Genomic DNA, 24,135 nt, shown 5'->3' on the forward strand with positions numbered 1-24,135 from the left:
CATCTTTTCATATGCTTATTTGCCATCTGTATATGTTTTTGTGAAGTGTCTGTTAAGGTCTTTGGCTCAGTTTTTAATCAAATTATTTTCTTATTGTTGAGTTTTAAGAATTCTTTGTATATTTTAGATTACATTCTTTTATCAGATGTGTCTTTTGCAGATACTTTCTCAGTCCATGGTTTGTCTTCTCATTCTCTTGACATTGCCTTTTGCAGTGCATAATTTTTAGTTTTAATGAAGCCCAGCTATCCATTATTTTTCATGAATTATGCCTTTGATGTTGTATTTATACATTGAATTTATAGATCAAATTGGGAAGAGCTGACACCTTAAACATTTTGAGTCATCCTATCCGTGAACGTAGACTATCTCTTCTTAGTTCTTTTTTGCTTTTGTTCATGAATTTTGTAGTTTTCCTTGTGTGGATGTTGTACATATTTTATTAGATTTATATCTAAGTGTTTCATTTTCTGAGGTTTTAATGTAGCATTTTAAATTTCAAATTCCACCTCTTCTTGTTGGTGTATACAAAAGCAGTTGATTTTTTAATATATTAACCCTGTATCCTGCAGCCTGGTATAATTGCTTATTAGTTCCAGGAATTTTTTATTCATTATTTGGGTTTTTCTACGTAGTAAACAATCATATCTGTGAACAGCAACAGTCTTCCTTCCCTATCTGTATTACTTTTTATTTCCTTTTCCTGCCTTATTGCATTAATAAGGGCTTCTAGTATGACTTTGAAAGGGCGTGGCTTTTACCTGATTATAGTGCAAAAACCTCAAGTTTCTCACCTTTAATTATGTTAGTTGTAGGTGTTTAATAGATATTCTTTATCAAGTTGAGGAAGTTCCCCCTTTATTCCTACTTTATTGAGAGCATATGTCATGAATGGGTATTGAATCTTGTCAGATGCTTTTCCTGCATCTATTGATATGATCATGTGATTTTTTTTTTCAGCCTGCTGATCTGATGGATGATTTTAATTGATTTTTGAGTGCTGAGCAACCTTTCATATCTGGGATAAATCCCACTTAGTTGTGTTGTATAATTCTTTTTATACACTGTTGGATTTGATTTGCTAATATCTTGTTAAGGATCTTTGCATCTGTTCATGACAGATACTGGTTTGTAGTTTTCTTGTAATGTCTTTTTCTGGTTTTGTTATTATGGTGTTGTTGACCTCATTGAATGAGTTAAAAAGTATTCTCTCTGCTTCTGTCCTCTGAAGGAGATTGTAGAAATTTGGAATAGAGTTGACCCTTGAACAACACGGATTTGAACTGCACAGGTCCACTTACATGCAGATATTTTTCAGTGGTAAATAGTACACTACTATGTGGTCCTTGGTTGGCTGAATCCATGAATGCATAGAAACTGTGGATCCAGAGGGCTGACTAAAAGTTATACACAGATTAACTCCTGCATTGTTCAAGGGTCAACTGTTACTTCTTCCTAAAATTTTTGGTAGAAATTGCTGCTGAACCCATCTGGGCCTGGTCCTTTCTATTTGGGAAGGTAAATTATTTATTCAGTTTCTTTAATAGACATAGACCTATTCAGATTATCTGTTTCTTATATGAGTTTGGGCAGTTTGTATCTTTCAAGGAATTGGTCCATTTCATACAGCTTATCAAATTTGTGGGCATAGAATTATTCATAGTATTCATTTTATTATAATCCTTTTAAAAACGTCCATGGGATCTGTAGTGGTGTCACCATCTTTCACTTCTGACACTAATTATTTGTGTCCTCTCTCCTTTTTCCTTTGTTAGCATGGCTAGAAGCTTATGTTCTATATTGCTCTGAAAGAACCAGATTTCTTCCCTGTTTATTTTCTCTTTTTTGTTGTTGTTTTTGTTTTCAATTTCATTAATTTCTCTTTAATGTATTATTTCCTTATTCTGCTCACTTTGGATTTAATTTTCTTTTTTTTCTTTTTTTTTTTCTTTTTTTTTAGTGTACTAGGGTGGAAATGTAGATTATTGATTTTAGACATTTCTTCTTTCATAACATGCATTCAGTGGTGTATAAATTTTCCTTTAAGCACTGATTTTTCTATATACCACAGGTTTTGATAAATTGTGTTTTGATTTTCATTTACTTCAAAATATTTTAAAATTTCTATTGGGATTCCTTCCTTCCTCCCTCCCTCCCTCCTTCCCTTTCTTCCAGTTATATAGTGCTTGAGATCTCTTCTTTGACTCATGTATTATTTAGAAGTGTGTTGTTTCATCTGAATATTTGGGGGTTTTCCCATTGTTTCTCTGTTAATTTCTTGTTGAATTCTGTTGTGGACTGAGAGTAGACATTGTATGATTTCTTTTCTTTAAAATTTGTTAAGGTATGTTTTACGGCTCAGAATGGGGCCTGTCTTGGTGAATGCTGCATGGGAGCTTGAGAAGAATGTTTATCCTGCTGTTGGATGAAGTAGACTGTAAGTGTCAATGATACCAGTTGATTGATGGTGTTGTTGAGTTCAGTTACGTCCTTCCTGGTTTTCTGCCTACTGGATCTGTCTATTTCTGATAGAGATATATTGAAAATTTTAATTATGATAATGGATTTTCCTATTTCTTCTTGTAGTTGTGTCAATTTTTGCTGCATGTAGTTTAATGCTCTGTTGTAAGGTGCATATGTGTTAAGGATTGTGCCGCTGGTCCTACAGTCGAGGCCCAAGGAGGGGAAGAGACCTGCCCAGGTCACCCAGCACAGGAGGGCATTTGGGTGGGACCCAGGCCTTCGGGCTTGTCACAGGCTCCCTTCTTAGGACAGGGGTACAGGCCTGCCTGGGAAAGAAGCATCAGGAAAGTGAATAACCCTGCAGACAGGGCCAAGTCGGCTGGCTGGCCGAGCCTTAGTTTCCCTTCTGTGGAACAGGGACGGGACGGTGCCTGCTCACAGGGTCTCTGTGAAGCTAGAGATGGTGCCGCTGTGGTGCTGGGGAGAGCCCTCCTGGTCCTCCTTACCTGGGAAGTGGCCGGAGGGCCCTGGGCCTGGCTCTCAGCCCCATCCTGAGGGCCGATGGTGCCTGTCGAGCTGGGCGGGCTGCCGGTCCCTGCGGCCCTGAGAGTGGCAGCTGCAGGGCTTGGTGAAGGATGGGCCAACTTCCCTTCCCAGCCACCCTGGCCCATCGTCCCCCACCACGCACCCTGGGGTGGCTCCCTCTGTCCTTCCTGCCTCTTGTCTCTGCTTCCCCCTACCTGGTGTCCTCTCTTGTCACCTCCTGTCCCTCTCTAGGACTTGACCCCCACCTTTCTCTCACTCACACACTGTCTCTTTTTGCTTGTGTCTTTCTCTGACTCTCCCCTAGGCCGTTGGGCCCTGAGCTCAGGTCTAGCCCTGTCCAGGGCCACAGGGCCACAGGGCCACATCTCTCCCAGCCCTCCCACCCTCACAGCGAAGTTCCAGCCCCAGCCCTGCTCACAGTGGAGGAGCCCGGTTACGGAGCTGCTCCTGCTGGCATTTACTGCTGCACCGCTGTTCCCCCCGCCTTCCCGGGCAGCACAGCAATCTCACCTTGACCTGTTTGTGGCCCAGCCTGGACCCCAGAGCTGCTGTAGGGCTGGCTGCCTCCCCCGCCTGGAAGGAGGGAGGGCCCCGCGGGCTCCAGGGACAGCTGGCGCAGAGTGGAGTGGACTCTTTTTATACCCAACACCTTCTCCCTGGCAGTGGTGGCGCCCCACCCTCTGACCCTGCCCCGCCCACCTCAGAGTCAGGAGGCTGTGGGAGAATGAAGGGCGCTCACGGGGCTCACTGAGAGCACTGCCGCCCTCAGCCCCCCTCAGGGTCTGCCTGGAGCCGGGGGCTGCTGGGCAGCTGACGCGGGGCGGGGGCACGGGCCTGGTCAGTGCAGGGCCTCTCGCTGGACGCCCATGGCCCCCCCTGCACCTCATCCGTTCCTCACCATGAGACACGGCCACTTCATTCTGGTCATCTAGCTCACGACCGGACACCCCTGTGACTGACAGGCCCCACATGCCCAGTGAGTGTTTACAGACTGAAGCAGCACAGCCATCACTAGATCTAGACACAGGCTGTACCCACCACCCAGGAGGAGCCCCGGGGCCCCTGTGGTCACTGCTGCCCTGAAGGGGTAACCTTGCGTCTGCCCTGTCATCCTAGTTCCTGCTGGTTTGTGAGTTGTGTGCCCGTGAATCACTGCATGCCCTCAAGAGGGTGTGACCACTGGTCCTCCAGGAAGCAGGCACTGACACAGAGAGAACGGTGACAGATTCATTAGGGGTGACAATAGGAGGGAACAGAGGCGGCGGCAGGATGGAGCAGCAAAACATTCGGGCCGTAATGCACCTCTGAAATCTTCTCTTACACATCATTGCCACAGCTGAGAGGCCTCTTCAGGTGTCAAATGAGACTGTGCTCTGTAACTTGTGCCGGTGACTGAGACCTCAGAGGCCACAAGGGGGGTGGGGGTGGCGGTGATGAATACCATCTGAGAATTGGTGCTGGGTGTCCCAGGGGGGCAAGGCACACCAGGTGGTCCTGGACAAGTACCGGGACGTCTGGAATTCACTGGGACCTGCAGAACAGAAGAGAGAGCTGTGTTGGATGACAGACAAAAGGAAAAACACCTACAGAACCTGAAATGCAATGCAGCAGCTGTCAGCACCGGGCACCCTCCCCTCCACCGGGTGCCCAGACAGCAGCACAGGGCCACACACTCGACCTTGGGGATAAAACACTGTTGCCACACGATACCACCGGTGTCTGTAAGTGGAGGAAGGCGAGAGTCCTGCGCCTGAGACGACGTGCAGAGGTTCCAGCAAATTGATAAAGTAGGGCCTCCCAAACAGGAAGCCTCTCTGTGCAGGACAACCCACCCTGACACCTTCCCCAGCTCCACAGAAGCATGGTCTGCATGAACCAGAAACACAGAGAAAGAAAGGAAGTAAAGGCCTGGTTTTCCGCACATAGAATCAGAGCTGCACCTGGGTAGTTGCTCTGCCTGCAGGACCCTGCCAGACCCTCTCTACTTCCTGCTCACAAAGGGCCCTCCTGCGCCATGCAGGAGCTGCCCCTGGGCGCAATGAGTTCTGAGGAGCTGGGCGTCCCACAGTCCCACAGTGGGGGAGCTGGCAAAGTGATTCTGAGGGGGCAAGGCTGTCCTCAGAAGGGAGTCAGGCTCTGCTACAATCATCCTTATTCTCAGGGATGTCTGGATTTTAAGTTCGCTAGGAAAAGCACACTACGTTTGTCCTTTGGTAAAGTGAAGGGGGAAGTCTCAATCCTGCAAATAACACCAACGGGATTTTAGCTCATGGAAAATCCCACGGTGTGTGATGAGACAGAGGAGCAGCTCTGACAGCTTACAGGGCAGAACCGACCCAGTGTGGGATAGAGAACATGATGCCAGGACTGTGGTGCGAATTGGTCCTGCAGAGAAGTAGGCATTTTCACTGCGGGCTCTCTCCCTTCCAGCCTCTATTCCCTACTATAAATGCACCATCTCTAAGAGTCAGGCTTTTCTGCCCAGAGTACCACTGGAGGCAGCGGCCAAGACACACTTACCTCCCGAGAAAAGACAAGTGACGGGCTGTGACACCTACCACACCCAGAAAGACTCAGAGTTGCACACAGCACACGGTACAAAGCTGGAGGGCGGGCTTTGCCCCTTTTCAGTCACCGGGATCTGAATGGACATTCTGAACTGGAGAATCACCTGGCCTGAGCCGGGGAACCAGTCAAAAGAATGACGACACAGAAGCCCGTCTCAGTGACCCAGGAGCAACCCCAGGTGCAGGAGGTCAGGAAGGAGTCAGCCGAGCCACGAGAAGTCAGTGTGGAGCGAGGGCTCACCCTCCTCACACTATTTCGAGAAACCCACAGTCAGAGTCTGCGGGCCCCGGCTTCTAAGCACTCCCTCATGGCTTCTGCAGGCACCACCCAAGGTGACGGGCACCCGGGACAAGCAGCCCACAATCTCCTAGGCAAGCGTTTGAGTCTGAAAAGGCAGCGACACGCCGCGCCAGATCCGTCACAAACACCCAGTCTACAGACGAGGCAAGGAACGGCTGCCGGGAAAACAGGAAGATCACCTTTCCCAGGACGACGTCCAACAGAGTACGACCACCCCACTTACCTGGGCCTCCGGGGCCGCCGCAGGTGGGCTGGCGTTGCCGGGCCACACCGGAGCCGCACCAGGTCCCATGTCGGCTAAAAACCACAGAAAAGGATGGAGGGTTAGGCTTTCCTGCAAAGACACTGCTGAAGCAAAACAAAACCTTTGCCCCTTCCTTCCTTCCTTCCCCGTATCACACTCGTTTCTTGGAGGAACTGGATACTGACCCCAGGAACTCCTGCATGCTAAGCATGCATTCTGTCTACTGCTGAGCTGTGTGTATACCTTTCCCCCCGGAGCACACTAGCTTCTAGGCACAGAGAAAAAGAAATGCCATCCACGTTCACTAACTTACCCAGTGTGTCAGCTGCGTGCGCTCCACCGACAGAGGTCAGCGTGTTATGATCCGTTAGTTCCTGCGGAGCAGCGTCTACAGTCCCAGAAACGCGTTGTCGTTTTTTGTTTCTTTTTTTCTTTCTCGGGGTTTTTTTGGATTCTGCTTTTGTGGCTTCGGGCTCACTTGCCCTCTCCTAGGAACACAAAACAAGACAGAACAAGAACCGAACTTCAGAAACCATCATGTTCGTACACTTGGTCAGTCAGTCAGGAGGACAACAGTTATTTACCGTAGCCATCAGATCATAAGCCCTATCCTGGCAGAAGCTGGCAGGACAAATGAAAGGCAGATTCTCCTCTCTGTTCTGCCAGAGGCACAGCATCCATGAAAACAAATCAGCACAGAAAAGTTTCTACAGCTCTACAACTGAGGTGAACGGGTACAGTAACGCCGCAAAGGACAGGAGAGTCCGCTGCACGTGGACAGCTCAGGGAATGCTGGGAAGACCGCACTGTTTCGCAAAAGAGTGATCCAGTGCAGAGCGGGGATGTGGAGGGGCTTTGGGGAAGGGCAGCCTGAGTAAAAGGAGCAGGTGGGAAAGAGCGTAAGGCATTAAGAAAACTAGAACACTGTTACTGGCGGTGGAATGGAAAGGCAAAACATGCTGCCTTCAAAATGAAACATCGCTTAATTAATGTCAAGTGAGGACGGCTAAAACAAGCACCAACTTCAAGATACACCTAACTTTCCCAGGGATGAATTTCTTTCCAATATCCTCTAAATAAACTGTAACGGAGAGACCCTGAAAAAAAGAATTCACATACAGACACTGGTTTCACTAGGTGAGTCTGGAAAAATTAACACCAGTGCATTATCCAGTCCTATGGCATTAAGCACACAATCACATCCTAAATTGTAAGTTAAACGTATGTCAAAAATTCTCATCAGCAAATGCAAACGTGAAAATGCACACTCACACCAACCACCGGTTTATGTTTCAGAATCCCCTGATACTTATGTATTCACACAAGGACATTAACAACAAGAGACAGTACCTCCTTAGCAGAGGAAGATCCTTCTCCTCTCTCTTCTCCAAAGTGGCGCACTGACACACCATCTGCAAAATGCAGTTACAGGTACGTTAGTGAGAATATTCACGAATGTAAACTAAAACCACCATATGCGTCTATCTCCGTCCGTGGATATGTCAAAACAAAAGTGGCAGAAAAGAATTTCAAAGAGTTAGCGCATTCTCTGAAACACACGCTTAAGTCACGGTTCGGATATATTTCAAACCAAGTAGTAAGAGGAAAACACGCAAAAAGAATGGGCATCGAAGTTGGATTTGCACACTTCGTATTTCTAACATTTGAAGTTGTTTTTGTCCGTTTTTTTTCTTTTTTTAAATGGAGGTACTGGGAACGAGCACATGGAATTCTGCACGCTAAGCCAGCATTCTATTTACCACTAACCTATGTCCTTCCCCGAGTAAACTAGCTTCTCGGCATACATAAAACAAAATACAAAAAACTCTTTCACTGTTTGCTACCTTACAAGACATGTTAGTTTGCTGAAGCACAAAAGATCTTTTGAGGTTTTCTTCCCCGTATCGCACTCGTTTCTTGGAGGAACTGGATACTGACCCCAGGAACTCCTGCATGCTAAGCATGCATTCTGTCTACTGCTGAGCTGTGTGTATACCCTTCCCCCCGGAGCACACTAGCTTCTAGGCACAGAGAAAAAGAAATGCCATCCACGTTCACTAACTTACCCAGTGTGTCAGCTGCGTGCGCTCCACCGACAGAGGTCAGTGTGTTATGATCCGTTAGTTCCTGCGGAGCAGCGTCTACAGTCCCAGAAACGCGTTGTCGTTTTTTGTTTCTTTTTTTCTTTCTCGGGGCTTTTTTGGATTCTGCTTTTGTGGCTTCGGGCTCACTTGCCCTCTCCTAGGAACACAAAACAAGACAGAACAAGAACCGAACTTCAGAAACCATCATGTTCGTACACTTGGTCAGTCAGTCAGGAGGACAACAGTTATTTACCGTAGCCATCAGATCATAAGCCCTATCCTGGCAGAAGCTGGCAGGACAAATGAAAGGCAGATTCTCCTCTCTGTTCTGCCAGAGGCACAGCATCCATGAAAACAAATCAGCACAGAAAAGTTTCTACAGCTCTACAACTGAGGTGAACGGGTACAGTAACGCCGCAAAGGACAGGAGAGTCCGCTGCACGTGGACAGCTCAGGGAATGCTGGGAAGACCGCACTGTTTCGCAAAAGAGTGATCCAGTGCAGAGCGGGGATGTGGAGGGGCTTTGGGGAAGGGCAGCCTGAGTAAAAGGAGCAGGTGGGAAAGAGCGTAAGGCATTAAGAAAACTAGAACACTGTTACTGGCGGTGGACTGGAAAGGCAAAACATGCTGCCTTCAAAATGAAACATCGCTTAATTAATTTCAAGTGAGGACGGCTAAAACAAGCACCAACTTCAAGATACACCTAACTTTCCCAGGGATGAATTTCTTTCCAATTATCCTCTAATAAACTGTAACGGAGAGACCCTGAAAAAAAGAATTCACATACAGACACTGGTTTCACTAGGTGAGTCTGGAAAATTAACACCAGTGCATTATCCAGTCCTACGGCATTAAGCACACAATCACATCCTAAATTGTAAGTTAAATGTATGTCAAAAATTCTCATCAGCAAATGCAAACGTGAAAATGCACACTCACACCAACCACCGGTTTATGTTTCAGAATCCCCTGACACTTATGTATTCACACAAGGACATTAACAACAAGAGACAGTACCTCCTTATCAGAGGAAGATCCTTCTCCTCTCTCTTCTCCAGAGTGGCGCACTGACACACCATCTGCAAAATGCAGTTACAGGTACGTTAGTGAGAATATTCACGAATGTAAACTAAAACCACCATATGCGTCTATCTCCGTCCGTGGATATGTCAAAACAAAAGTGGCAGAAAAGAATTTCAAAGAGTTAGCGCATTCTCTGAAACACACGCTTAAGTCACGGTTCGGATATATTTCAAACCAAGTAGTAAGAGGAAAACACGCAAAAAGAATGGGCATCGAAGTTGGATTTGCACACTTCGTATTTCTAACATTTGAAGGTTTTTTTGTCCGTTTTTTTTTCTTTTTTTAAATGGAGGTACTGGGAACGAGCACATGGAATTCTGCACGCTAAGCCAGCATTCTATTTACCACTAACCTATGTCCTTCCCCGAGTAAACTAGCTTCTCGGCATACATAAAACAAAATACAAAAAACTCTTTCACTGTTCGCTACCTTACAAGACATGTTAGTTTGCTGAAGCACAAAAGATCTTTTGAGGCTTTCTTCCCCGTGTCGCACTAAGTCTCACATCAGACCGAGTGGGAGACAGGTCTCAGGACCCTGAGGGAGAGACCACAGGCCACGGGTTCGGGTGTTTCTTCCATAACCAATCATCGGCTGTGGAAGGTCAGGGCTCCACTCGCCGCAGACAATGACAGGGGCGGGCTTCTCGTCCCGGGAGCCTGGAACGTGGTCTCTGTCGAGGGCCCGTGTGCAGAACCGACACGTCTGCCCTCCGTCAGAGGACCCCCTTTCCCTCTGCAAGAGACACCTCCCTCCCCAGGGCAGGACGCAGAAGATGCGGTCCATCAAGTGCGTCTGCTAAGGGACCAGAGGGACACGGCCGTGAGCCCAGTCAGGGCCACCTGTGCAAGGGGAAGCCCTGGAGAACGATCAGCCCTTCTTCTGCTGTGACTCAAGGAAGAAACAGAGACATATGCTTTCCTCTTACCGAGCGGAGCAGCTGCTGGTGGTGGGTGAGGCTGTGCAGGGCACCCAGGGGGCCCAGGTGCAGGTGCCCCGCTGGGCGACGTCAGGCCGCACACGGGGCCGCACACGGGGAAGCCCACGTGACATGGTCCTTGGAAAGGTTCGGGCCCTCCACCACACAGGGTGACCTGCAGGACAGAAGGGAGAGCTGGGTTGGATGACAGACAAGAAGCGCCGACACCGACAAAAGGCGACACCCAACGCAGCAGCTGTCGGCACCGGGCACCCCTCCCCTCCACCGGGTGCCCAGACAGCAGCACGGTGCCACACGCTCCACCCAGCCCTCTGGGGCCTGCCCGCAGCCTGGGCCGCACAGGAGGACACGGGGATACGACAGTGACGCCGCATGTCGCCGCCGGTGTCTCCAAGTGGAGGAAGCCAAGGGTCGTCCTGCCCGAGAGCATGCGCACACAGCTTTCAGCACACGGACAAAGTCACACCTTCCCAACAGCCAGCCGCTCTGGGCGGGCCGGCCCTCCCCGCCACCTTCCCCAGCTCCACGGAAGCTTGCCCGGCGCAGACCAGGAACACGGAGACAGGACGGACGTGAACAGCTCATCCCCCACACGAGCAAGCAGAGCCGCACCTGGGTCACGGCTCTGCCTGCAGGGCCCTCCTCCGCCCCGCAGGGGCTGCCCCTGGGCGCAAAGAGCCCTGGGCAGCTGGGCATCCCGGAGTCCTGCGGGGGAGCTGGCCAAGGGCTCCTGAGGGGACAAGGCTGTCCTCAGAAGGGACTCAGGCTCCGCTACAACCATCCCTATCCTCAGGGACGTCTGGATTTTACGTTCGCTACGGAACGCACCCTACCTGCGTCCTACGGGACAGTGACGTGGGGAGTCTCAATCCCACACCTGACACCAAAGGGACTGTGCTAGCTCGTGCGCAAGACCCCACGGTGTGCGATGAGACCGACGAGCAGCTCTGACAGCTTCCAGGGCAGGCCCGACCCGGCGCAGGGTGGGGAACACAACGTACGCACTCTGGTGCGCATCGGACTCCCCCCGCAGGGAAGGAGGCATTTTCACGGCGGGCTCTTTCCCTTCCAGCCTCTACTCCCTGCTACAAACGCTACTACTCCCTACTACAAATCCCCTACTACTACCGTCTCCGAGAGTCAGGCTTTTCTGCCCAGAGTACCACTGGAGGCAGCGGCCAAGACACACTTACCTCCCGAGAAAAGACAAGTGACGGGCTGTGACACCTACCACACCCAGGAAGACTCAAAGTTGCACACAGCACACGGTACAAAGCTGGAGGGCGGGCTTTGCCCCTTTTCAGTCACCGGGATCTGAATGGACATTCTGAACTGGAGAATCACCTGGCCTGAGCCGGGGAACCAGTCAAAAGAATGACGACACAGAAGCCCGTCTCAGTGACCCAGGAGCAACCCCAGGTGCAGGAGGTCAGGAAGGAGTCAGCCGAGCCACGAGAAGTCAGTGTGGAGCGAGGGGTCTCCGTCCCACACAGTCAAAATCTTCAGTCCTCAGCCCCTAAGCACCCCGCCTGACAGCTTCTGCAGTCACCACCCAAAGGGGTGTGCCCACGGCTCCTGGCCAAGAGTTCGACTTCGGACAGGAGTGACACAGTAGACATGTCATAGGACACACATTCCGGAGACGAGGCCAGGAAAGGCCGCCGGGGGAAAAACAAGGTCAAAGTTCCCAGAAAGATTTCCAACAAAGAATGACCACGGCATTTACCTGGGCCTCCACGGCCGCCGCAGGTGGGCAGGTGCTATCGTTTCTCACCGGAGCTGCACCAGGTCCAGAACCTGACAGAAACCACAGAGAGGACTGAGGATGACGTTCTGCTGCGTAGCCTTTGCTCAAGCAGAACAAAACTTCCAAGCCCTGGTTCAGCACATTACACTCTTTCCCACGCCAGACGACAGGGAGGCTGGGCTCCGGGCCCTTGAGGAAGAGACCACGGGCCCCCGGTACAGGTGTTTCCGCCATGAATCATTGACTGCGGGAGGTCAGGGCTCAGACCGGCCGGACAGAACACTGAGCCGGGCCTCATCGCTCCCAGAGCCTAGTACGTGCTCTCTGCTGGAGGCCTAAGTGGAGGTCTGACATTTCTGCCTTCTGTCAAAAAGCTCTTTTTTTCCCTCACTACAAGAGACCTGCTTCCCAGGTGAGGGTGGGGAAGTGACACGGTCCATCAAACGTGCGTGCTAAGAAAGTAGGCGAACGTCACCATGTCTCCAGCCAGGCTTCCCCAGGCACTGCAAAGCCCCGGAGTGAGATCTCCCCTTCTTCTGCAAGACTCAACAAGGGAACAGAAGCACATGCTCTCATCTTACCAAGTGGAGACATTGGTGGCTGTGGCTGAGGCCCCAGAGGCCACGGGACTGGTCCAGGTGGAGGTGGCCAATAGCCCCAGAAGGGTGGCACTGGGCAGCTAATGGGGCTGGCCACGCGAGCTGGTCCTGCGAAAGGATGGGGCTCTCTAGCCTCCACAGTGACCTGTGCAACAGAAGGGAGAGGTGTGTTGAATGATAGACCAAAGGACCAACACCGACAAAAGCTGAAACCCAACTCAGCAGCAGTCAGTACCGGGCACCCTCCCCTGCACTGGGTGCCCAGGCGGCAGCTAGGCGCCACGCACTCCACCTGCCCCGGGGCCTGCCTGCGGCCCAGGCTGCACAAGAGGCCTTGGGGACAAAACACTGTCGCCACACGTCACTGTGATCACAGGGCGTATGTATCCCGGAATACACAATCCATAGACAAGGCCAGGAAAGGGTTGTTCGAAAGGAAAATGGTAGTTCCACAGATAATTTCAACACAAAATGACCACTGGAACACAACTGGAAAAAATTATTTACCTGGGTTTCCTCTGCCTCCTGAGCTGGGAAGGCGGGGCCATTCCTCACTGGGGCGCCACCAGGCCCTGAAGCTGTAAAGGGAGAGCAGCGCTGAAGGCAGATTCTCTCTGACAGAGGCCGTGCGGGGGAAGCACAAGCCCTCCGTGCCCTCCCCCAGGAGCTCCCACTCCCGTCCACGCCCTGGGCTCTGCACAGAGGCCGCGGGTCTCCCTCACGCCTCAGGTGGCCCCGAGGATGAGGGAAGACTGGACCCCTGACCCGTGACTAGGACACCACAGAGCCCTGCTTCAGGTGTTTTCATAGCTAATCACCCTGGATGGGGGCTCAGGGCTCAGATCCCTGGCAACCGGCACTGACACAGGGGACTCACAGCACAGTTCAGGGAAAATCAGTCTGTACACAGGTTACACATTAAAGAAGAGTCTTTCATAGGAAAAGTATCAACAACCCCTGACCGTGAGCTCCACCTTTTCCTCCTTGGCCTGTTGGTAAACTGCTAAAAGCCTTCTGTCTGACAGGACATGTCTTGTATAAGTGACCAGATGTCATGTAAACATTTATGAAAGAAGCGGCCTCAATGACTTATGTTGTAATAATCGGCAAAAGAATGGTGAGTTACATGGAGAAGCTGGTGGAAGACTTTAGAGTTACACGTTAACTCTGGGAGAGGGAGGCTACGTAGTCATGTCACTCACTAAACTGGCTACTCTAGGTCACTGTGCAAGGTTTTTTATAAGAACGAAGGGACCTGCAAATTTAGTGAAGAAATGCCTGCTGCCTTAAAGCAGGTCTTGAATAGAATATTTATCCACCAAGGCAAATGAAGAAAAATGTTTTTCTCTTTATGACATACTGCTTTCATTCTAAAACGTCGTCCATGTTATTTTCCTGAAATGAGAAGAAAATTCAGCCTTCAACACCATGTCCAGGCGGGAAGAGGGGGCTGAGGCTCACATCTTCTAGCGCACAGAAACCAGCCACGCCAGCCAACCAAGAGCCTGGGGGGCGGCCCGCAGTCCCTGGAGGGGCGTGAGCTCCACCACTCACAGGGGACAGAGCCCTGCTGGCTGGTGGCATGTGAAGAAAACAGCATCTTGTCACCCAGCTGTGAACCTGTTCCCTGCAGTGAGTGTGTGGTGTGGTGTCCAGGAAACCCGACGACTACCCACAGGGACAAGTAGCCCACTGGGCGGCTCCTGCTGCAGAAATGGAGCTGCCGCACTTCACAGTGCGCTCCTTACCTCTCAGGGGAGGGTGCAGCCTGTGTGGTCCTCCTGGGGTGGGCTCCTGCCTCATGTATTCCTCTACCTGCCTCCGTCTGCAGGTTGCATCCAATCTTAAAGATAAAGAATGGCTTCAATACAAATTACACCACCAATTCCTCTACTAGGTACAAAACCACCAGTCCTTAAAAATCTCAAAACACTCATAAAAATTCTGTACCTCTGTTTCAGGTGGGCAACTTCCCTTTGCAACTCATCGTCTTCCCTCCTCAGCTCAGAATTTCCCCTTCTGAGCTGAGAATTTTCCCTTCTTAGCTCAGAGTTTTCCCTCTCCAGCTCCTGAGCCCTGAGCTGTGGGAGAAAAACACATCCATGTTCAGTTGTGGCCGACTGTGCACAAAGGGAAGGAAGGAAACAAATTCTTACCAAGCTGTCTTGGGCCTTCTTCTCGGCAAGAGCAACCTGAAAAAGTCAACACATCAAGAAACACCCCATGGCAAGGGGTTCTCAGGGCCACAGTAACCGTCTGCATCAGGTGCTGAGGACTCGGTGTGTCAGGAGGAAGGCAGGTTACCTGGTGTCTCCAAGTGATCTCTGCTTCCCGCATTTGCCCGTGACATTCTTCAAGCCTTATCCTATGAGTTACAAATTGTTCCATAAGAGAAGACACAATGCTGGGTATGCTGTTAAATAACCTGCCCCAGCCCACGTTATATGCACTGCACACTCACACACATCATCTCACCACTCACGGCACACTGCACACGGCTGCAGAAGCACAGCAGGTACAAAACTGTCGCCGCAGCCACCCCTCCCGTCACTGTCACTGAACGCCTGCCGGGTCCTGTGCGGACAGGACACAGTTCCCCCTCCCGTTCTCAGCATTTCCCTCACGTGTCCTGTGCTGAGCATCTTTCATCACAAAGCTTGATTCCTCCTTTCCTTACATCCTGACCCTACTTCTTACAAGTGGGTCTCCCCAGCGGCACGGGCATGTCTACTGGTGCGACTGACACTATACCAAACTGCTGTCCTCAGGGTGAGAACGGTTTATAGCACCTTCAGAAACATCTCTGTGAACCGTCCTTCCACTCAGTCTGGCCAGCACTGGGGACCAGGAAATTCTTAGTAACTTAATACTTTTTAAAGTTAAACCTTTAACTTAACATGTGTAAAACTTAACACTTTTTCTTCTGTGTGAAGCATGTATACAAATGTCTTTTGTTTGGGTCTGTGTATGATACTGCGTCTAAACATTTTAGAAAAGTTTTCAAAAAATCCAACAGGGGTTTTCAGAGCCGCGGGTGTGGAGGAGCTGAACTCACTTGTACAGTTGTGTCTTCTCTTCAGCCAACTTCGCCCTCTCGTCTGCTGCCAACAGCTGCTGCTTTCCCACCAGCTCACATCCGTTCATGTCCACCTTCCTGAGAGGGGAAAGAAACTCTGTGAAATTCTGCCAGTTTCCCTCCCAGAAATTGGAAGGGAAGAATTCAATGTTCCTTCTGCCCTTCCCCATAAATGCTCAGACTGACAGATACAGAAGAAAAAATTAAAGGCCCCCACTAGTAGATATGAAAACATTACACTTGGGCCTCTGGCAAGTGTTTGGTATCTGGGCTTCCCTTCAGCGCCCCCATCCCTGCTCATTTGTGCATAAAGTAAACACACATGAAAAGCCCACGTAAGATGCGCTCTGTGCCCCGCACCTCAGGCTCAGGCTCAGGCTCCTGTGACGGGGACAGCACGAGCTCATTGTGTTTCAACGTGGGAATGAGGGTCTGACCAAGTCATCACAACCAAACACATTAGGGTAAAGCAAGCGTTCATGACTTGTTTGATTTCTCCCACAGAGAACCCTGATTTCAATCAAAGCCTGGGGCAAAACCTGATCCTTTAGAAAATATAAGGAAACGTATGTTTTTGAAAGCAGGTTAATGGGTGTGATGTCCATGACCTCCTCTTGAGAATGACAGGAAACTCTGGACAAATTATGAAATCCATGATTGAATGTACCAAATTGCTAACAAGCCAGGAAGGAACATGAGGCCAAGATGGAGAAAAAGGAAGCCCAGGACTGGGTCCACCTTCCCCGGGGGTCACCCAGTAACTGCAGAGGAAACCACTGAGATGCAGAGCAGCCCAGCAGCTGGTGCCCCCCACGCACGGGCACCGCAGTCAGACAGCTGGAGCTCACGGCCCGTCAGCGAAGGCCTTAGCTGGGATCCACGAGAGCTACGTGCCAGGAACAAAGGTGGACAGGAGACACACGGGCCTCAGGAGGGCTGGCTGCACTGACTGATCTCAGCTGCTAACTGGATTAACAGGATGCAGCGCCGCTGGCGCCCTGACCACCTGCCAGCTGTAATGCCCACCTTCTCTGCAGCAAGTTAATCTCACACTAGGCCTCAAATTTTCTCTATTTTCTACCCAATGTCTAGAGTTTAATAAAAATGATAGACACATGGCAGGTTATGACACTTTGATGTGGTTGAAACCTAAGGACAATAAAAATGGACCTGGGGGATCCGGATAATGAAGTGACTAAATCTGGTCCAAGAACCCGCTAAAATCTCACACTAAATACAAACAAGACTCTGGTAACCAGTTAGAATGAACAGAAGTAGCAGATTACAGAAATCAAGGTCAAAAAATAAATCCACATCTGTACTGATTGAATACGGTAAAGAAAATATGGTGGTAAGTATTCTGAAACATATTACAACATCCACATAACTCCACACACACATTCATACATTGTCATAATTAACACAGGAACATCTTACCCTCCAGTGTCCATATTTCTCTGTCCACCGATTTCATCAAGGACGCGTACTTTCTTCACGTATTTTTGGAAATTGTCTTCCTCACCTTCTTTCAGAGATCCCGATGCAGCATGGTGGTCTTGCATTTTCTTTTTACCCTCTATAAACATAAAACAACTGGGTTTGTGTGTGCACATGTGCACTCAAGAGCTTGACTGTGCTGGGGAGTGGAGAAAGGAGAGAATCCTGAAGGCAGAAACCCACTTTTTACCTTCCCAGTGCAAATTCATTGCTATTACAGGCATGTTTCATTTTATTGCCCTCCCCAGTAATGTATATTTTTAAATAATTGAAGATTTGTAACAACCCTGAGTCCAGCAATTCTATTGGTGACATTTTTTCTGACAGCATTTGCTCATTTCTTATCTCTGTGTCACATTTTGGTAGTTCCTGAAATATTTCATTCTTTATCATTTTAATTAAAACAGGCGTGACATTCCTTTAAGGCAAAACCTAACCCAGTGGAAGCCCCTAATTCTCAGCAATTCTGTAAACCCTGAGAGACGTGAAGAGGCTTCAGAAGAAAAGTGTGAAGCCAGCAGGGGTTGGCCCATGAAGTTTAAGGCAAGATTCCATCTCCACTGCATACCTGTGCAAGGTAAGGCAGAAGAGCTGACCCAGAAGCTGCTGGAAGTGCTCTAGGAGATGAAGCTGAGACAGCTAATGAAGGTGTCTGCACTAAACAACAGGTTTTCAATGCAGAGACCTGCAAGGGGAGGCCACCCAGCGCTGTCACACCTGGAGAGAAGTCAGCGCCCAGCATCAAGGCTTCAATGGACAGGCTGACTTCCTGTGAGGGGCTAACGAAGCCAATGCTGATTTAACATTCTGAAAATCCTCTGTCCTTTGAGAATCATGGGAAATCTACTCTGTGCTCTATAAATGGAACAAAGCCTGGATGACAGCACATATATTTACAACATGAGTATTTAAGTCCACCGTTGAGAGCTACTGCTCAGGGGAAAAAAAAGTAAACCAAAAAAACATTTATTTCAAAATATTACTGCTCATGGACAATGCACCAGTCACCCAGGAGCTCTGATGGAGATGCATGAGATGAATGCTGTTTCCATCCTTAACACGATGTCCATTCTGCAGCCCGTGGATCAGAAGTAGTTATGACTTTTAAGTCTCATTATTTAAGAAATACATTTTGGGGGGCTTTAGCTGCCACAGATACTGATACCACTGATGGGTCTGGGCAATTAAATGAAAACTTTCTGAAAAGTATTCACCATTTTAGAGCCCATTAAGAACATTCATGATTCATGGGAAGTGAAAATATCAACATGAACCAAGGTTTGGTAAGAACTGATTCCAATCCTGATGCATGACTTTGATGGGCTCAAGACTTCAGTGCAGGAAGGAACTGCAGATGTGCTGAAAACAGCAAGAAAACTAGAGTTACAAGTGGAGCCTGAAGACATGACTGAATGGCTGCAACCTCATGATAAAATGTGCACAAATGAGGAGCTGCTACTTATGGACGAGCAAAGAAATTGTTTTCTTGAGATGGAATCTACTGGTGAAGAAGCTGTGAAGAAGGGCGCATGAACTTATAGCTGAGAAACTACTGCAGGGTTTGAGAGGGCTGACTCCAATTTGGAAAGAAGTTCTCCTGTGTGTAAAATGTATCAAACAGCACTGTCTGCTACAGAGGACTTGTTCCTGAAAGGGAGAGTTACCCTGTGACAAATTTCACTGTGGTCTTATGTTAAGAAGTTTCAAAAGCCACACCAATCTTCAGCAACCGCCACAATGATCGGTCAGCAGCCACCAACATCAGTTCCAGACCATCCACCAACGAAAAGACAACACCTCACTGAAGGCTCCGATGGTGGATAGTAGTTTTTAGTAAGCAAGTATATTTTCATCAAGTTATGACCATGGGGGTTTTTAGACACAGTGGTACTGCTCACTTAATAGACTACAGTGTAGTGTAAACATAACTGTTATATGCACTGGAAAGCCAAAAAAAAAATCATTTCACTCTCTTTACTATGATACTTATTTTATTCTAGGGGTCTAGAACTGAAGCCACAACATCTCCTAGGAAGCCTGCATATGAGGTTTTCTTCCCAACAAGCTACATACCTTCCAGGTTGCATTCCTCAGTCGTCATGGCTCTCTGCATAGAACCCTCAGATCTGGTCTTCAAAATGCCTGGCTGCAAGACAGATGTGAGAAAAAGACGTTCAGGAAGTACTGATGCCAAGTAACGTGAATGTACGTAACACGAGAGGACCATACACTTGGAAACGGCTAAGACGGGTCATCTGCTTTACGTGCGTTACAGCACAGACACCGACACAGTGACGTTCAGCTCTCTGATGTAAGCATCTCTGGGGTGAGGAATGTTTCTTACCCTCTTCTTGCTGCTGAGCTGGACGTCCTACTGCACACACACTTCTTCAGATTTCACTGTGACTTCATGGACATGAGCTTTATTAAGAGCAATTTCAACCTAAAACAACTTTCCCACTGATGACTAAATTCCCAAGAAAAATAATCCGAAAAGACATCAACATTTAATCTTCTAAGACGTGAAATTGTTCCTTATGAAAGCTAATGTGTACAGTGGAAATCCTGCCGCTAATGGAGGCATTTCCCTCTGAAATTCCTGAAGTGTTCATTGAAATAGCATCTTTCAAGGTCTCTGGAGATGTTCCTTTTTCCAGTATCTTCACACAGGACAGAAACAAAGCATGTACTAAGATTTCAATGAAAACTCAGGGTGATATGCTTAAAAAGTGTAACTTTTTTTTTCAAAAACAAATTATTTTGCTAAGTGCATAACAAACCATAGGAAATAAATATATTAGCTCTGGTACATGTCCCAAGACTTTGGTGAGCAGTCTCTCTGGAAGGCAGTGAAATGATTCTGAACATACACATTTTGAAAAGGAAAGAAAGCAAGTGTCATACATCCCCTTACACATGCTTGAAAGCATCTGGGACTTCGCATGAATCTCAGTGTGGGGTCAAAGACAGTGTCTGCTCCATTTGAGAGTTTACAGCAGACAAGGTCTCTTCAAGTTCTAGCACTGGGAGTCCTAGCAGCTCGTTCTGACCCTTTGTGTCTTGCATTTCCTTTTTCAGCTGGTCCTCTTCCATTGTCAGCCTGTCAATCTCTTCCAGCAAGTCTTGGGTTTGTTCTGATGGGCAGTTGCTTTTCTTCAATCCATTTGGAATCCTGTCCCTTCTCAGCCAGGACCCACAGCCACCCCTAAGTTTCCTGTGATGGCAGCTGATCCAGGCTGGGCCCAGGACAAATGTCAAGCCCACGAAGACATGCAGAACAAAGACCTCCAGGCACAGATACTCCTTAGCCTCCACAGACTTCCTCCTCACTGGACAATGGAAGACATGACTTGTTGACAAGGGGAAGCAAGGGTGGGAAACTGCTTATGTCAAAGAGCTCACAAATGAGTGTTCCTAGTGGAATATAAAGTTTTCCCAAATTCACATGGAAAATTCTCTCTTTAACATAAACAGGGCAAAGGGCTGTGCACCTCAGCTAGATAACTTCCTTCACCTCTCAGGTGTTTCCTGGCATTTTCTATGTATCTTGGAGGGCAGTGTGAGTGGCGAGAAAACTCCCTAGGTTGTAGAAATAAGACCTATTTCCTAGTCTCTGAAGTTAAAAAGTCACGGAAGTTTATCTAGTCCGTGAAATTCTGGGTCGTTGTTCACAGGCAGTTTCCGCTCCCGGGCTCCCACACTCTGCTGTGGCCAAAAGCAGGAGGAGCTGCAGTGCTCAGCTTGCCCAGTGCACAAAAAGCCTCAGAAGCCCAGTTACAGTCAGCGTAGCAGCCAAGCTCTTACCGAGTGCGGACGCTTGGCCTTCTGGTCCCTTGCTGCCTGCAGCCTAGCTGGAACACTTTGAATGAAGCCATTCAAACAGTCATTAACCCTCTCCATGGTTTGTATGTACTCCTTCAACAGAACATACTGCATCAGTAACAGTTACTCATTATTTTCATTTCTGCTTTCAGAATATAACCCAGGAAAAGAAGAGGCTCATAACTTAAACTTCAGTGTTTCCTCAGAGAGCATCTTCTTTTGCCTAATGGTCTTCCCTAAGCATTTCTTTGTATCATTGGTCTATGCAAATATGTAATAAAGGAAACAGAATTACAAATACTAATTACACTGCTAGCCGAACCTATCTTGTGTGTGACCCCTTCCACTAATACAGAAAGTGGTGCTGTACATATATGACACTTGCTTTGTTTATTTCTTTAGGAAGTATAGTCAGTTATGATATGCCAGTTTCTGGTGTACAGCATCATGTTTCACTCACACATGTATATACCTCTATTTGTCTTCACATTCTTTTTCATCATAGGTTACTACAAGATATCAAGTAGAGTTCCCTGTGCTCTACAGAAGAAACTTGTTTTTTTTATCTAGGACACTTGCTGTGAATCTAGACCCCTTATAGAACATATCCATATGGACAGCAGGATGAAAGAAAAGAGAGCCAAAGAACTGAACTACCAGAGGGGGAAGGAACTGAAGGTGAAATCACAAAAAATATCAAAAGGACAATAATACCTTCGGCTCCCAAGCTGATAGATTTTCCTCAAGTTTTCTGTTTTCTTTCTCAACAGTCTTGATCTTCTCAGTTATCTGCTTTAAAGTAACTAAAAGGAGACAAATCAAGTTCTCATATTGGTAGGAAAACCCAGTAGAATCGAATTATCCCAATTAGCAGCAGAAACGTATCTGGCTGGCACTATGCGTGTAATTAACTTCTTAGCTTTAGTGTGGTCTTCCCTTGGCTGTGACACACATGCCTGGCTGCATCTGCATCCTTCCCTCAGTCTGAAGAGTCCTGACAGGCTGAAGCAGTGTTTCAGTGTCTTTCCTTTTCACCAAGGACCAGGTCAGGTCAGGTACTCACTCCAAACATTAGGCTCTTCTCTTCACCTGCTTCCTAAAGGTTTCTATGCAAAATTAAACTCATCCTAGTCTCCCTACTCCTCAGACTCTCCTGGTCTCTTATCTCAATAGATGCCAACTTCCTCTATGGTGTCATTTAGACACCATCCCAGGAGTAAAATTTTCAAGAGTTAAGAAGTCTGACATTAGAAGTCATTGTGTTTACTCTTAGTTGAATTAAAACCCACATCAAATCCTGATACTGAGAAAACTTACAAAGAAAAGTAGACCCTAGTATCTTACCTTGATACACTGGAGGCTTTACCTAGGAGAGGAAGAAACATTAAATTTGATGTCAAACTATATAATTAGTAAATACACAGTTTCTAGTAAACTATCAAAACAGTAATCCATTGAATTTACAATTATCATTTTTGTTCAGCATTAACAATTCATATGATTAAAAATCAGGAAAAATCAGCATTTCCTACTTAAGGCAGGATCTTTCACTCACCATTTCTGATAGAGAGCACAATGGTAAATATCTTATTCTAGAACAAAAGATCTGTTAAAATTCTATTACACACCAATCTAATTTTCATAATGCATATTTATGTTTGATAACACTGAACTATTTTATTTTCATAATATGTTGTTGTAAATACACCAATGCATCATTTATCTGATTTTTTTTTTTTTTGGTCAAACCAAATATCCACACTGAAGTCCAGAACCTGGACTGCTGTATAACCTTCGAGAGAGAGAGGAGAAACTACAAGAAAAATAAAGGCAAAGTCTTTATACTAAGATACACCACTTCATTCAATGAAAGCTTTTCTGAAACCGTATAGAGTTGACTGTTGAATCGATAAGCAATTGTAACATACAAGATCATAAGATTTGTCAAGAACACTAAAAACAAATGGACATCAAATGAGACATGAGACGAGAATGAAAGTGAGCAACGGCAGTAATAAAAGCAAAAGCAGCAGCAGGACAGACAGCGACCATTGTCAAGAAGCAGGAAGTGCTTCCTGACTCAGACACGACTCATCATCTGAGGAATTACAGCTCAGTAAGATCCAGGCAGGACTCCACTGTAATACCATGTAAAGACACATTTTCCTGACCCTTAAAACATATTTCTTCATTCAAAACTTTAAGTGATGATCAGAGACTGAGGTCAGCCCCTAACCTTGCCAGGATATTGGAGTATCATCACAGTGTCGAAAATTCAGTGGCAATAACGTGGTTATGGAAGAATGCATCCATGGGGGGCAAACAAAATCGCAATGTTCCCTTAACTTCACACGTCACTCAGGGAACACTGAGCCTCCCTGTCCCTTGTCACCCAACACACAGGCAGGGGCAGGTGGGGAGAGATGGGCTCACCAAATACTTAATATTTTTGTTTCATTACTGAAGAAAAGGGTTTATAAATTGTCATTTTCTCATTACTACTTCTTATATTGTTGTCTTGCTCACTGAGTTCTTACTATAAAGATAGCATTTTGCAACAAATTTCCACTTCAATACTAATTTCTGTTCAAGTTAGTAATCTACAAGGAAACAAAGAAGAGGGTTGGACTCCTGGATTCTGGCCCAGGCAGGCAAATAAAATGTCCAGTGACTATAAAACTTCCTGTTAGGTGTGATTAAAAGGACACTGTCAGGTACTTTAGTAATACTCACAGCGAGGATGGTCCTCCAGATGAAAACGAGAAAATCAAAAACTCCCCAGAAGGCAGCAACAACAATAATAACCTTCCACAGAATTCCATAAACATCAGGCCCAGAATGGAAAAGGGCAGACAGAGCGTGGATGACCTGAAATAATATTGGAGATAATGAGGAACCTCAAAGACATTCATAGTCTATCTGTCACAGAGAACCATCTTGAGAAACCCTCAACCTCACCCTCAAGTAGCTCCTCAGAGAGGACAGAAGGGACACGAGTTCAAAAGGAGCAGGAGGACGCTCTTGGGAGTGTAGGTGTGTTTGCTGCCTTTGTTTGGTGGTAGTTTCATTGCTGTGTACACGTGTCAAGTATCAATAAACTGTATTCACTGGTGCTGATATTACATGTAAATACACCACACTAAAGCTGTAGAGAAAAGCCTGATC

The 24,135-nt window shown here is 47.5% G+C and overlaps 1 protein-coding gene across 1 annotated transcript in view; it reads right to left on the bottom strand.

The window, feature by feature from the left end:
- Window positions 1–4,222: 4,222 nt before the first annotated feature.
- LOC140685421 (uncharacterized) overlaps window positions 4,223–24,135 on the bottom strand; it is a 62,239-nt gene continuing 42,326 nt past the window's right edge. The window contains exons 7-27 of the mRNA XM_072972582.1: window positions 23,704–23,838; window positions 22,315–22,336; window positions 21,685–21,773; window positions 20,953–21,063; window positions 19,222–19,294; window positions 17,089–17,227; window positions 15,631–15,729; window positions 14,880–14,940; window positions 14,732–14,767; window positions 14,526–14,656; window positions 14,324–14,418; window positions 13,083–13,153; window positions 12,558–12,720; window positions 11,956–12,026; window positions 10,218–10,383; window positions 9,224–9,285; window positions 8,188–8,362; window positions 7,472–7,533; window positions 6,435–6,609; window positions 6,101–6,174; window positions 4,223–4,540 (exon numbers count right to left, since the gene is read on the bottom strand). Coding sequence (XP_072828683.1) covers window positions 4,334–4,540; window positions 6,101–6,174; window positions 6,435–6,609; window positions 7,472–7,533; window positions 8,188–8,362; window positions 9,224–9,285; window positions 10,218–10,383; window positions 11,956–12,026; window positions 12,558–12,720; window positions 13,083–13,153; window positions 14,324–14,418; window positions 14,526–14,656; window positions 14,732–14,767; window positions 14,880–14,940; window positions 15,631–15,729; window positions 17,089–17,227; window positions 19,222–19,294; window positions 20,953–21,063; window positions 21,685–21,773; window positions 22,315–22,336; window positions 23,704–23,838 — 2,217 coding nt within the window. The 3' untranslated portion in view covers window positions 4,223–4,333. The remainder of the gene's footprint in view (window positions 4,541–6,100; window positions 6,175–6,434; window positions 6,610–7,471; window positions 7,534–8,187; window positions 8,363–9,223; window positions 9,286–10,217; window positions 10,384–11,955; window positions 12,027–12,557; window positions 12,721–13,082; window positions 13,154–14,323; window positions 14,419–14,525; window positions 14,657–14,731; window positions 14,768–14,879; window positions 14,941–15,630; window positions 15,730–17,088; window positions 17,228–19,221; window positions 19,295–20,952; window positions 21,064–21,684; window positions 21,774–22,314; window positions 22,337–23,703; window positions 23,839–24,135) is intronic.

This window comes from Vicugna pacos, chromosome 12 (assembly GCF_048564905.1).
Source record: "Vicugna pacos chromosome 12, VicPac4, whole genome shotgun sequence".
NCBI lineage: Eukaryota > Metazoa > Chordata > Mammalia > Artiodactyla > Camelidae > Vicugna > Vicugna pacos.